The sequence below is a fragment of the Chiloscyllium plagiosum genome, chromosome 3 (genome assembly GCF_004010195.1).
Source record: "Chiloscyllium plagiosum isolate BGI_BamShark_2017 chromosome 3, ASM401019v2, whole genome shotgun sequence".
NCBI lineage: Eukaryota > Metazoa > Chordata > Chondrichthyes > Orectolobiformes > Hemiscylliidae > Chiloscyllium > Chiloscyllium plagiosum.
This window is the reverse complement of record NC_057712.1, coordinates 40439052-40454192: the sequence shown is the minus strand read 5'-3', so window position 1 is coordinate 40454192 and position 15141 is coordinate 40439052. Positions and strand designations below refer to the sequence as shown.

Here is a 15141-nt window from a genome sequence, read left to right as displayed (position 1 = left end):
ATCCTTTGAGGAAGAAAACTGCTGATCTAGGTGTGACTCCAGACTCCCAGTGATGTGGTTTGCTCTTAACTACCTTCTGGGAAATTAGGGTTGGGCAATAAATGTTAGCTTAGCTAACAATACCCACATCCAGTGAAAGAATAATTTTAAAAATCCTGGCATTATAGCTACTATTCTGGTAAATCTTCCCTGAATTGCTTCCAATTGATTACATCCTTCTTCAAATAAGGTACATAGTGTTCTCAATATGGTCTCACCAGTGTCCTGGTGAGACAGCATAACCTTTCTACTTATATTTTCAATTCCTCTCACGACAAATGATGATGTCCTATCAACTTGCCTAACTACTTGCGGTGCCTGCATAATAACCTTTTATGATTCATGCACAAGGGTACCCAAATCCCTTTACATCTCAGAGTTTTGCAATCTCTCACTGTTCAGATAATAAGTTTCCTTTTATTCTTTCAGCCAAAATGGACAGTGTCTCATACTGTATTCCATTTGCCAGATCTCTGCCCACATACAGGCCATTCTACTGTATCGGAACAGTTGTGTTCTTCTGCAACCTCGTGCAATGGAAAACTGCTATAGAAAATTGCGCTGTAAAAGATTGCTAATAGAAAATTGCTATACCCCGTTCTGTAGAAAGTTTGTGTTATCCAAACAATGTCCACAATTCATCAATCATGTTATAGCTAATTCACACTGATGAAATACATGTTTTAGCAGAATGACCTGTACTTAACCAATCTTGATCCTTTGTCGTCTTCATATCTTACTTTCCTACAAAGCTTTGTAACATCATCAAATGTAACATCTGTACATTCTGTTCCTTTTATATAAATCATTTAAAAAAAATTGAGGGCACAACACTGATCTTTGTGGCACACCACTCCTTAGATCTTGCCAATCTGAGACCCATTTATGCACCTTTTTTGTTGTTAGCCAGCCAACTGCTATACATACCAATATGGTGTCACCTACACTTATTTTCTGTGGTAACTTTTGATATGACATCATCTCAAAAAAATCAGTAATCAAGTTAGCAAGAGGGGAAAACTCTATTGGTAATATGCATAAAAGTATCCAGACAACTGCAACATACTGGAGATTGAAAATTGAAAAATTGTGAATGCATTGGGGTGTGCACAGTAGAATTTACAAGAATGGTTCCGGGATAAGAAATTTCAGTTCTGAAGATAGATTAGAAAATAAAACATTACAGCGCAGTACAGGCCCTTTGGCCCTCAATGCTGTGCCAACCTGTGGAACTAATCTGACGTCGATCTATCCTACGCTATTCCATTTTCATCCACATGTTTATCCAATGACCATTTAAATGCCCTTAAAGTTGGCGAGACTACTACTGTTGCAGGCAGTGCATTCTAGGCTGAGTAAAGAAACTACCTCTGACATCTGTCCTATATATCTATCACCCCTTAATTTAAAGCTATGTCCCTTCGTGCTAGCCATCACCATCCGAGGAAAAGGCTCTCGCTGTCCACCCTATCTAACCCTCTGATTATTTTGTCTGTCTCAATTAAGTCAGCTTTCAACCTTCTGTCTAATGAAATCCGCCTCAAGTCCCTCAGCCTTTCCTCATAAGACCTTCCCTCCATACCAGGCAACATCCTAGTAAATCTCCTCTGAACCCTCTCCAAAGCTTCCACATCCTTCCTATAATGCATTGTCCAGAACTGTACGCAATTAGAAAACTTGTTTTCCTTAGAAAGAAGAAGGCAAAGAAGAAATTTGATTGAAGTTTTAAAAATCATGAGAGATTAGGACAGAGTAGATTGGGAAATTCTTTTTGTGCTGGTAAACAGATCAAGAATGAGAGGATACAGATTTAAAGTGATTTGCAAAAGAAGTAAATGTGATGTAAGAAAAACCCTTTTCACTCAGTGAGTAGTTAGCGTGCACTGCCTGGAAGTGTGGCATAGGCAGGTTGAATTGAGGTGTTCAAGAGGGCATAAGACAATTTCTGTACTTTAATAGAAATAATGTGGGGAAGGGGAAAGGTTCAGGAGGATGGTACCAGCATGATGCTCATTTAGCGAGCAGGTGCATGCATCATTAGCCAAATAGCCACCTTCTGAGCTGTAACAGTCTTGTGATTCTATGTCTCTTAAAGATGGAAGAAAAGGGCAGAAACTGATTACAGTGGTAATAAAATCTGGAGTTTTAAAAAAAATGTCTAATGGTGACTATGTACTGACTGTCATTAAAAACCCATGTGATATCATTTAGGGAAGGAAATCTGCTCTCCTTACCTCATCTGACCTACATCTGACTTCAGACCTATGGTATTCTGGTTGACTCTTAATTACCCAGTGAAAGTCCCAGAAAGCCAATCAATTCCAGCTATTTGGGGATGGACAACAAATGTTGTCGGTGATGCCAACATGTCATGAAATAATACTAAAACAGTATATAAAGTTAGGATTGACATAACTTGCTGTGAGAGAAATAGCTCTTAAGATGATCTGGAATACACCGAACAATAAAAGGGATTCAATAACAACTTATAAAGGAGAATTGGATAAATACTTGAAGGCAAAAGAATTGCAGGCAGAGAGCAAAATGGGACTAATTTAAAAGGAATGGAGGCAGCCGTTCAATAAGATTGTTGCTGATCAAATGCTTCAGTGTCTTTTACTTACCCTATTCCCATAATCATGTATGCCATTAGTAGTCAGAGATCTCTGAATCTCCACCTGAAACATACCCAAGGACCTGCCTCCAGAGCTGTCTAAGTTAGAGAATTCACACCACTCTGAGTAACAAAAGTCCAGAGACAGTATATTTCTGTTAGGGTGAAAGGCAAGGCTTGTAGGTGTCGGGAATGCTAAGTGACTCGAGAAATTGAGGTTTTTGTTAAGGAAAAAGAAGGAAGCATATGTCAGGTATCGACAGGATAGATCAAGTGAATCCTTACAAGAGTATAAAGCAGTAGGAATATACTTGAGAGAAATTAGGAGGGCAAAAAGGAGACATGAGCTAGCTTTGGCAAATAGGGTTCAGGAGAATCTATAAATACATTAAGTACAAAAGGGTACTTAATGTATTTATAGATTCTCCTAAGGAGTCCCTCCAACAACTTCCCACCACAATATCAGGCTTACCGGTCTATAGTTCCCTGGATTTTCTTTACCACCTTTTTAAAATAATGGCACCATGTTAGCCAACTTCCAGTCTTCTGGAAGGAGAGAATAGGGCCCCTCAAAAATGAGCAATGCAACTTTTGTGTGGAACTGCAGCAGATGTGGGAGATACTAAATGAGTATATTACATCCGTGTTTACTGTGGAAGATATAGAATGTGGGAAAATAGATGGTGATATCTTGAAAAATGTCCATATTACAAAGGAGGTGGTGCTGGAATTCTTGAAATGCATAAAGGTGGATCCATGGGAATCTAGGGAAGTGATTGCTGGGCCATTTGCTGAGATACTTGTATTATCAATAGTCACAGGTGAGGTGCCAGAAGACTGGAAGTTGGCTAACATGGTGCCATTATTTAAAAAAGGTGGTAAAGAAAATCCAGGGAACTATAGACCGGTAAGCCTGATATTGTGGCGGGAAGTTGTTGGAGGGACTCCTGAAAGACAGGATTTACGTGTATTTGGAAAGGCAAGAACTTTAGGGATAGTCATCATACGTGGGAAATCATGTCTCGCAAACTTGACTGAGTTTTTTGTAGAAGTAATGATGAGGATTGATGAGGGCAGAGCAGTGGACGTGATCTATATGGACTTCAGTAAGGCGTTTGACAAGGTTCCTCATGATACTGGTTAGCAAGATTAGATCTCATGAAATATAGGGAGAACTAGCCATTTGGATACAGAGCTGGCTCGAAGGAGGAGACAGAGGGTGATGGTGGAGGGTTGCCTTTCAGACTGGAGGCCTGTGACCAGTGGAGTGCTACAAGGATCAGTACTGGGTCCACTGCTTTCCATCATTTATACAGATGATTTGGATGTGAAGGTAGGAAGTATGATTTGTAAGTTTGCAAGTGACATCAAAATTGGAGGTGTACTGGACAGCCAAGAAGGTTATCTCAGATTACAATGGGATCTTGATCAGATGGGCCAATGGACTGGGGAGTGGCAGATGGAGTTTAATTTAGATAAATGTGAGGTGCTGCAGTTTGGAAAGACAAATCAGGGAAGAATTTATATATTTAATGGTAAGGTCCTGAGGCGTGTTGCTGAACAAAGATACCTTGCATTCCTTGAAAGTGGAGACACAGGATAGTGAAGAAGGCGTTTGGTATGCTTTCCTTTATTGGTCAGAGCATCAAGCATAGGAGGTGGGAGGTCGTGTTGTGGCTGTACAGGACATTGGTTAGGCCACTTTTGGAATATTGCGTGCAAATCTCGTCTCCTTCCTTTTGGAAGGAAGTTGTGAAACTTGAAAGGGTTCAGAAAAGATTTACAAGGATGTTGCCAGGGTTGGAGGACTTGAGCTTTAGGGAAAAGCTGAATGGATTGGGGCTGTTTTCCCTGGTGTGTTGGAGGCTGAGGGGTGACCTTGTAGAGGTTTATAAAATCATGAGGGGCATGGATAGGGTAAATAGGTAAAGTCGTTTCCCTGGGGTGGGGGAGTCCAGAATTAGGGAGCATCAGTTTAGGGTAAGGGGGAAAAAAATTTAGAGGGGACCTAAGGGGCAACTTTTTCACACAGGGTGGTGCATGTATGGAATGAGCTGCCAGAGGAAGTCGTGGAGACTGGTACAATGACAACATTTTTAAAAGGAATTGGATGAGTCTAAGAATAGGAAGGGTTGGCAAATGGGATTAGATTAATTTAGGATACCTGGTCTTACCCATACCTAACCTATCTATCCCTTTATGTATTTTGTAGTTTCCACTGACAGTTTCAACCTGTCATTCTTTGCAACTCTCTAGAAAACACAGACCCAGTTTGCCCAATTTCTCTTCATAGGACAAGCTCCCATCCCAAGAATAAGTCTGATGAACTTTTGTTGCACTCCCTCCATGGCAATATTTGTCCCGAGATATGGAGATCAAACAACATACAATTCCAGGTGCTGTCTAACCAAGCTCCCATGCAATTGAATCAAGACTTCACTACTGTACTCAAATCCTCTTGCAATAAAGGCTAACATCTATTGGTCTTCCTAATACTTACTGAATCTATGTTGTCTTAATTGATTTACTAGATTAGAGTGGTGCTGGAAAAGCACAGCAGGTCAGGCAGCATCCGAGGACCAGGAAAATCGACGTTTCAGGCAAAAGCCCTTCATCAGGAATGAATCTGATGAAGGGCTTTTGCCCGAAACCCCTCTTTTCCTGCTCCTTGGATGCTGAAAGCACCACTCTAATCTAGACTCTGATTTTCAGCATCTGCTGTCCTCACTTTTGCCTTGCTTAATTGACTTACTGACAAGGACTCCTATTTCCATTTTACATCTACACTTTCCATCCTCTTGCTATTTAGGAAGTACTCTGCACAAAAGTAATAATTTACCTTCTCTGCCATATCTCTATTCCCCATTATAATTTCTCCTGACTACTTGTATTGAACCTATACTGAAAACAAAAAATGCTGGCGATCTGTGGGTCAGGCAGCATCCATTGAGAGAAAGCAAGCTATATTGAACCCAGATTTGTTTTAAGCAAATGTCTTCTTTTTACGTTACCTACAGAAGCATTTAGTCATGTCTTTTTTTAAAAGATTATATCATATTGTATTCTCCCTTTTCTTATTAGTTTCTTGTTCTCTTTGTTATATTCTATAAACCTCCCAATCCTCAGAATTACAATAATTTCTGGCAACTTTATTAGCCTGAACTTAATACAAGAAGTCTTAAGTTACTTTGTTTGTAATAGTTGACTGACCTTTTGAGTTTTTGGACATTTGCTGCAAGTCATGTAGTAGTTCTTTAAAGGCAGTCCATACCCATATACAGTCATGTGTTTTAAAGTCTGTTCCCAGTCCAGCTCAGCCTTTGTGCCTCATGCCTCCATCACATTGCTTATTCAAATCTGAAACCCTTGCTACAGATTGAACTACCTTCCTTTAAAACAATGTAAAATTCTGTCTTACTGTGGGTACTAACCCCTGAATTTTCTTTTACAACAGGATTACTACTTAGATTTTGTTATGGACTAGGCCAGACCACTCAAACCATTCTTAAGCAGGCAGCCCAAACCATAACTTTGTACACTCACCGAAACAAATTGCAATGAAAATTACCCGGATTAAATTAGTGAGGTTGACTACCAGATTTAAAACAGACAAATTTATTCATAAAATTACACAATGAAACACCAAGAATAGAATAAAGAACCCCTACAGGACTCAGTATATCCAAACTAGACTTAATTATGCTGTTCGGAATATACACAACAGTCCCAATAAGCAAACCCTCTATAAAAAGGAGAGAGTTTCCACACAGCTCACTGTTGAACTCCCAACCAGTTCTGGACTGAACTAAATTGCTCAGCTCAGCTAGAGAGCTGACCACTCCCCTTTCTTTATATAGGTCACTTGTAAAACATGACCACTTTAGCTTGAAGTCTCATCTATTTACATATAAACAAAACCTCTCTATCCCTTAATCTCTATACCAAACCAGACTGATCGGAGCCCGGCCTAGTTTATTACCCCTCTGAAAAAATTCAAGGACACAGTATCTTTGAGCCAAGGAACTGCTTTTAAAGAAGAAAAAGGGACTAGCTTTGTGACAATATTTTCATACTAGATCTAAAATGGCATGTTGGTATCTCCAGTGTGTTCTAGAAAACCATCCCTAACCATCATTCTCTATCAAACAGCTGGCAAAGGCATAATGGGCCAAGGAGTATCTTAGTACTGCATCATTGAAATTCATAACGCCACAATTGCAAAAACAAAACTGGCCACCAACTGAAATATTTTGATTATTGGCCGTCTGAAATAGTCCTTACCTCCTGTTATCTTAGCTTGGCTGAGTGCTCAACTCCACAGGCTGTGGATTCAAATTCCTCTCCAGAATATCCACCTGATCTGTCCACCCACCATGCTGTTGTTGGATCCAACCACTAATTTCCCCCATGTACAGAGTGAGACTTGCTATTAATGTAATGTTAATGTTTTGAACCTGTGTACACAGAAACGAACAGAGGATTAAGTATTTAAACTGAAGGCTGCTTTGGTCCTGCTTCAGGTTAGGACTCAGCAATTTATAAATTACCTAAGTTTTACAGAAATGTAGCATACGTTTGATTAATTTTACAAATTGTGATAATGGAGTCCAGTCACAAAGGTTGTTCTGTATAGTCATTCACTGCCCAAGAAAAAAATGTCGAGCTTTGGCCTTGTTTCACCAAAACGTAAGCGGTCACAAAGATTTGAGCGTTACATGCAATGTCATGATTGAAGGGCATAATATTGTTTGCATGTCATGAGTGCTGTATCATTTCTTTCTGCTGAGTATACTGTAAAGATTAGACAGTGAGTTGTCATCAGAATTTAGGAATGGAACCAATTATTGGGAGATGCTGATCGAAGTGAAGCTAAAAAGGTATTAGGGTAGCCTATAAATTTTTAACATCTGTCTATTATAACTTTTCTTGTTATCCCAAATTCCTTACTAGTATGTATATCACAATGTTGAAATTATGTTCCCAACGTCTAATTCCAAATATGTCTTTTTTAAAAAAAAGGCAATAAGACTGTGTTATACAAACTGAGAAGCATCCATCATCCCTAATCAGTTTCTGGCAATCAATTTGCTATCCATCTGGCTTTATTTCCTTACACCATATGTATAAGTTTTGCAGAAAAACTTCCGACAATACATTTTATACCTTTGAAAAGTTATAATGCTGAATTTCTGCATTCCTTTCATCTGTCCAATTTTTCAGTTGTCAACACAATCTTCCAATTTTTTAAAAAAAAACTAAGGCTAGGTAAATGGGATTTGTGTAGTTTGGTGTTTGTTGGTCTATGATGCAAAGTTTTGACTAAACAATTCCACTGTGCATTTTTAAATGCTCACTAACTTCGAGATTTATCCCCAACAAACATTTGTGTAATTGGTCTATAGTTACCAATTTATTCTACTTTCACTTCAAGCACAAGCATCGCACTAGTTACGTCCCAGTCTGTAGTAATAATTATTTCATAACCAGAAGACTGACAAATTGGATTGAGATTTCCAGTTTGCTTACTTTAACAGAAGGATGCATTCCATTAAAGACAGTTAACATCTATTTTGAATACTTTAACTTTTTTTATATCCAAATATTTTTGTTATCTGACATTTAGCGGTCATCCCCTCATGGCTATAATGGTAACTTTCATCACTGTAAAACTTACAATTATACATTTTCACCTTGCCTGCACCCTCCACAACTTGATTGTTTTCAATTAATTGGTCTTAGCTGCTCTCCAGTTGTTTTGTTCTTGATATCCTTAAGCTGGCTCTAATTATGTCATTTTTAATATCCTCAATTATTTGCCACTGGACAGCTTCTCTCATCCCTTTTAATCTTCCTTTTCACCAGTTCACTTTCTTAATCTCCTTTCATCTGCAGTATTCAATCATTACTCAATCTGGACATACAACTCATTTGAAAATTTCCCACTGTTAGTGGATTGTCCTGTTTGGTTTCCTTCCCAGCCCAGATAATTTAGGTCTGTTTCATATCCATCCCTCCATCATTTTGTTTAACCATAATTCTTTAATCCGTCAAATACTATCTCACTTGGATACTCGTTGCAAAAGAAAACGTCTAGTAAGACAGAGTTTTCTGAAGTCAGAGTGAAGCAAAGAACTGCACATTACTGAACCAATGTAAAAACACAACTGCTTTATTTAACATCACAAATGTTTACATAAATAACAGAAAATGGTGATGAGCTCTGCACAATTACCATTCTTTAGATGGATTATGGGCCACTTCATGCACATTCTGGTCTTCTGCATTTGTTTTTGTTTTATTCTCAATTGCTTTTATTCTAAGAGTCACCTCCCTCTTCTCAACTTCAATGGATCTGATGAAGTCTTCAGTTTTACATTATCCGCAAAAGCTAATTTCTCTCTTCGAACTGTGACTTGTTCTTCAAAAGGTATGCAGCCAGAAATTCAATAGGATTTGGAGGTCTGGAAAATTAGGCAGAATAAACCATTTGTTGGTAAATTAACTGATTTTTAAAATTGCACACTTAATGTTAAGGAATGACCAATGCACAAACTTAGCTCATATGAAAATGGAAAAGTGCAAGCTTCTGCGCAAGATATTTGCTTCATTGTCTTGTCGTTGCAACAATTTAGATTCATCTGAAACCATCAACTGCTGATAACAATGTTTTGGTCACACTTGATAAGAGATTAACTTAATTTGCTTTTAGTCCCAGCTAATTACGGAGGAAAGATTCATTTGGAATCTTCAAGTTCAAAACTACTTAAACTAAATAACCAAAGCTTGACAAACTTGTAGAGGTTGGGTATAATGTTGCTCTCACGGAATTTGGAGAAAGCTCAATTTGAAGTTGAAGTTTCAAATACTTGATAGAGTCATCGAATCAGAAATAATCAGGATGGAAACTTACCCTTTAGTCCAACTTGCCCATGCCAACCAGATATCCTTTATAAATCTAGCCCCATTTACCAGCATTTGGCCCATATCCCTTGAAACCCTTCCTATTCTTAAACCCATCCAGATGCCTTGTAAGTGTTGTAGTGTACCAGCCTCCACCACTTCCTCTGGTAGCTCATTCCATACATGCATCACCCTCTGCTTGAAAAAGGTGCCCCTTAGGTCCCTTTTATATCATTCCCCTCTTGCCTTAAACCTATGCCCTCTACTTTTGAACTCCCCAACCACAGGGAAAAGATCTTGCCAATTTACCCTATCCATGCCCCTCATGATTTTATAAACCTCTATAAGGTCACCCCTCGAGGGAAAACAACCCTTGCCTATTCAGCCTCTCCCTATAACTCAAACCCTCCAACCCCTTTCAACATCCTCAAATCTTTTCTGAACCCTTCCAAGTTTCACAACATCCTTCTGATAGGAGGAAGACCAGAATTGCATGCAATACTCAAAGTGGCTGAAACTATTGATTTCTTGACATTTATTTTCTGAAAGTTAAACTAGAGAATTAGAAAAATCCCAAAATTAGAGAAACATTGGATACTTGCTCCCAGTTTTCTATTAGCCTATTACATGTATTACAAATGTTCAGTTGCAGACATAAGTTTTTCTTTGCAGCCTAATTATAAAATAGGATGAAAAGAACTGAAGGATTTTTGTGATTATAATTAACATCAGAGAGATTCTGGCACTAAAATATACTGCAGTACAAAAGCCATTTTCCCCAACAGGTCCATGCCTGCTCTTTGAAGGACAATCTAGTTAGGTCCTCTACTTCACTGTTTCCCCGTATCTCTACAACTTTTATTCTTAAAATAGTCATTAACAATTTCTTTGTGAAAACTGCAAGTGTATCTGCGTCCGTCACTTCCAAATTCTAACCACTAAAAAAAAGTCTGATATAATACTTCCGTAGGAGTTCTGTACAAACTTTCATACAAAACATCCTGACTTTACATTTTATTTATAGATATTAAAAGTCCAGGACCTAATACATTTTATAGACTGCTTTGTCAAACTGTCCCTCCATGGTTAATAATCTGTGCACAAGTAGACCATTCTTCTCATTCACAACTTTTAAAAATTGTACCATTTATTATGTATTCTTTCGACCAAAAAAAACTATCATCTCGCAATGTGCTATGTTGAATGTCATCTGCAATATGCTCTTGCATTTCATTTGTCTGTCCTTGAAGGCTATTACTCCCTACATCAGTGTCTCTCCTGGAAATTTTGAAATTATGCTGGTATCCCTAGTTCTAGTCACTAATCTGTATCAGAAACAGCAGTTCTTTACACTTTCCTCCAGCATAAAAACAATACTATGACTATAATCATCATTCTATGCAGGTCTCAACATGCACATTTTGCTGGTGTTAACACAAAAGGATAAGGTAATCGCAGATTTAGCTACATTGTGGGACTTTGCTCCATGAATTCCAGAGTAACCCCTTGTACACATTCTACAACAAACAACAATGTCACAAATGGAGGAAAGTGTGAAATCCAGGAGTCATAGCAATCAAATAGGCCCCACAACATACTAATGGTTAAATTGCTAAATTCTATAAAAACATGCTGGTTGTTACCATGGCACCTATACCTCAGTGATTCTCACAGCATCAATAGGATTCAGAGGTACTGTTTCTCACCTCATTTTACAACACAAACAAGGTAATGTGAAATAAAAGCTCCTGGACATCATATAATTTCTGAAAGAATGCTCTCAGCCCTCGCACTAGTGCACATAAGGCTGAATTTTAAACAACTATGACCCCATGAGCCATATATACTCACTTTTCATAAGCATCTTACCTTTCTTTTGCCAGAACTGAAAGGCCTTGCAAAAGAATGGGTACCACTGTTTGATCCAGATATGCCCGAGTTGGAAGGGATTGCAGATCCACTTTCTGTTTAGATGTTTTCTCCGCATTCAGTTTTTCGTTCTCAACTATCCTCTATCCCATTTAGAAAAGAAAAAGCAAAAAGTTTTCACTTTATTCCTTATGGTAAATCTTCAACTAAAGTGTTCCTAATGCAGTTTTTAACTCAAATAGGGTTGCTATCACTGATCACTAACAAAGTTCAATACAAAAAACATTTCTTTATGCTTTTTAAAAGTGAAGTTTATGATTCTCCTACATTATCCTTCTACTAATTTCTCCAAGCAAGGGGACAGCAAGCACTCCCAGGCAAATATTATTCAGACTTTAATTAGTGAGGAAGGCTTAGGGCAACTATTGTAGACCTTCTGTTGAATGAGATCATAACAAAGTTTGTGGCTTGGGGAGGGAATTAAATCTGTGGCAAAACACTGTAACCCAAAACAAACCCTTGAAATTATATTCTTCATGATGCAGCTTCGACTCACTCATCTGTATGAACACAAACAGCAAATATCAGTTGAGTTCTGAAAAGTCAAATTGGACGTAAAACATTAACACACACTCTCCACACGTGCTATCGAACCTAAGTTTCCCCAGCATTTTCTATTTTTGATTTAGATTTCCCATTTCTGCAGTATATTATCCTTACTTAAAGATCACTGGGCTATGAACTGCAAGGACTTTACATTAAAGCATCAGACTGCCCAAATAGACTTTACAGCTGTAGCTTCACTTAATAGCTATCAGGAAAAACTGACCATGAGGGCAGTCATAATAGCCAAGAACCTTAAAAGTGCAGAGTATAAAATAGTTAATATACTTCCTCTAAGTATTCACAGAAACACAATTTTAAAAACCAAGCTATATTAATTCTACCAGTTGACTAACTCAGTGCTATGTGGAATAATGACAGCCACATAGGTCTAAGTAGGAGACTAGGAAAAGTTTAATGAAAAATAATAACTAGGGAGGTGTTTTTATTTATAATATTCCATAATTCAGCCATATGTGCAAACTCCTGAGTTTTCGGCATTTAAATTAATTCAAATTGAATTCTATTTAATGGCATTTGTAAATCTGTGAATACAATGGGACTAATTGTAAATGCTTGGCAGTTTATACAAATGTATTTATAGAATCTGACAAGGTGCAAAGAGAAAAGTGCAGCATTAAAATGTTATATTTCCTCCAAACATTCACTATAAACAGTATTTTAAAATCCCAAGCCATATTAGCTTTATTTCATACTTACTGGCTGGAATGTCTGCAAACAATCCATTGGAGTAAATTAGGAAAGCTTTGACAAAGGTTAACATACTGAAGATAACTTCAATTTAATTGCACAGATAAGCTTCAATACATAGAGGGGTGACTGTGCGTGAACCTGCCTCTGCAGTAAACTGCCACATGGCTCAGTTCAGTACCTGCACATTCTCAGAGAGACCATACTCCGCGTGAGGATTTTCTGATATCTGAAAGAAAAACACTGTCTGAGAACAGTACAATTTTTGTCCTAGCCAAATAAAGACAAGAAATTTGTCTTCTTGAGTATCACTTAATTCCAGTCTAGTATTACCTGCATCTGTCCTTCCAGGTTTGGTTCTGCGAGCGTTTCACCATGCTCTAAGGATGTAAAGACATGACAATAAAATCAAATCATGTTTCAGCACAATTCTTCATCAACGTACATCAGGGGCAAGGAATTCCTATGGTGAAGGTCCAGCAAATCTTAATTATATAAGCAGTCAGCAAATTCTGGCAAATGCAACTGTTGTTTTCTGATAACTGGATATGTTCCACTTATATAAACATATATGCCTGTTGATTATGACTGACATCTTCACACACTGAATATGAAGGCTGAGAACCTGATGACAATAGTGGGTGGAACAAAACAAATAATAATTGTGTACTGATAGCATCCTCTGCAATCACCAAGAATTTCAAATGTTGTTTGCCAACCTAAAGGTAGGGTAAGGAATATTTCTACATACCTAAAAAGGTAGGGAGAAAATCTAGTTATGATGTTCATCTCATGACCAATGACTTAGGAACAGAGTAACAAGGAAACAAATCCTGCACTGCAATGACATGGAGAGGTTCAAGAAGGCAGTTCACCACTACTTTCTCAAGGTCAACTACAGACAGGCAGTAGCCCAGCTAGTAACCCAGCCAGTAAAGCCCACATCTTGTGAGACATACAGGGGGTTTTCTGATTTACAAACATCTGACTTACAAATGCTCAAACTTACACATGCAATCACATACAAGGGTTTAATTTTAAAGTCTCACCATACAAACATTGCCCGTATTTAGGAACATGCCCTTTATATTGTCCTACATTGTGTTCCAGCTCGCATACAAATCGACTTGCGAATAGACTCCAGAATGGAATCCATTTATAAACTGGGGACTGCCTGTACAAAATGAACGGCTCAGACAATGTTGGCAGGAAGGAATTTTTCCCCTTTTGTAGTGATCAGGGGCATAGATTTAATGTAACTGCAGATGGTTTAGAGCATATGTGAAGAAATTCTTCTTTCACTCAATGGGAAACTGTTTTTTGGGGGTGGTACAGGCACAAACCCTCATCACATTTAAACAGTATTTAGGTGTACACATGTTGCCAAGGCATACAAGATTGTGGGCCAAATGCTGGAAAATGCAATTAAAATAGGTGGTTGCTTCCAATTAGCACAGACGACTAATGGGCTCATGGGCCTTTTTCTGTGCTGTAGATCTCTACCACTCTACATAACCTACCCTTTATAAATCCAGACTAGTTTTCTTTAATAGGCTCCAATTTCTTGTGTTCAGTCACTTTGTTCCTAATCATACACTTCAATAGACTGATGTTTATAATTTTCTGACTTCTCTTTCACTCTCCTGCCCCCACCTCACCCCCACCCCCACTTCCCATCTCAGTCACCAAACTCTGTACAGCCCGCTTCTATCTCCTTTCCAAAATCCACAGAAGGATCTCCATGACAGAACTATTGTATCATACTGTTCCTGCCCCACTGAACTAATTTCTCTCTGTCTTGACTATTTCTTTCTCCGCTGTTGTCCCATCTCTTCCCACCTACATTCATGATTCTTCTGATGCTTTACATTGATTCCATGTAAGATTCCATGCTAGATTCCAGTTCTAGCCACCTCCTCTTCACCATGGATGTGCAATCCCTCAACACTTCTATTCTCCAACAGGATGGTCTGAAAGCTTAGAGTCATAGATATGTACAGCATGGAAACAGACCCTTCGGTCCAACCTGTCCATGCCGACCAGATATCCCAACCCAATCTAGTCCCACCTGCCAGCACCCAGCCCATATCCCTCCAAACCCTTCCTATTCATATACCCATCCAAATGCCTCTTAAATATTGCAATTGTACCAGCCTCCACTACTTCCTCTGACAGCTCATTCCATACATGTACCATCCTCAGTGTGAAAACGTTGCCCCGTAGATCTCTTATATCTTTCCCCCCTCATTCTAAGCCTATGCCCTCTAGTTCTGAACCCCCCCACTGCAGGGAAAAGACTTTGTCTATTTATCCTATCCACGCCCCTCAATTTTATAAACCTCTATAAGGTCACCCTTCAGCCTCCGACGCTCCAGGGAAAACAGCCCCAGCTTGTTCAGCCTCTC

The 15141-nt window shown here is 38.6% G+C and overlaps 1 protein-coding gene across 1 annotated transcript in view; it reads right to left on the bottom strand.

The window, feature by feature from the left end:
* Positions 1-8806: 8806 nt before the first annotated feature.
* The window catches only part of dpy30 (dpy-30 histone methyltransferase complex regulatory subunit), an 11909-nt gene continuing 5574 nt past the window's right edge, over positions 8807-15141 (bottom strand). Inside the window, exons 2-5 of the mRNA XM_043680732.1 lie at positions 13070-13116; positions 12918-12965; positions 11423-11565; positions 8807-9114 (exon numbers count right to left, since the gene is read on the bottom strand). Coding sequence (XP_043536667.1) covers positions 9042-9114; positions 11423-11565; positions 12918-12965; positions 13070-13116 — 311 coding nt within the window. The 3' untranslated portion in view covers positions 8807-9041. The remainder of the gene's footprint in view (positions 9115-11422; positions 11566-12917; positions 12966-13069; positions 13117-15141) is intronic.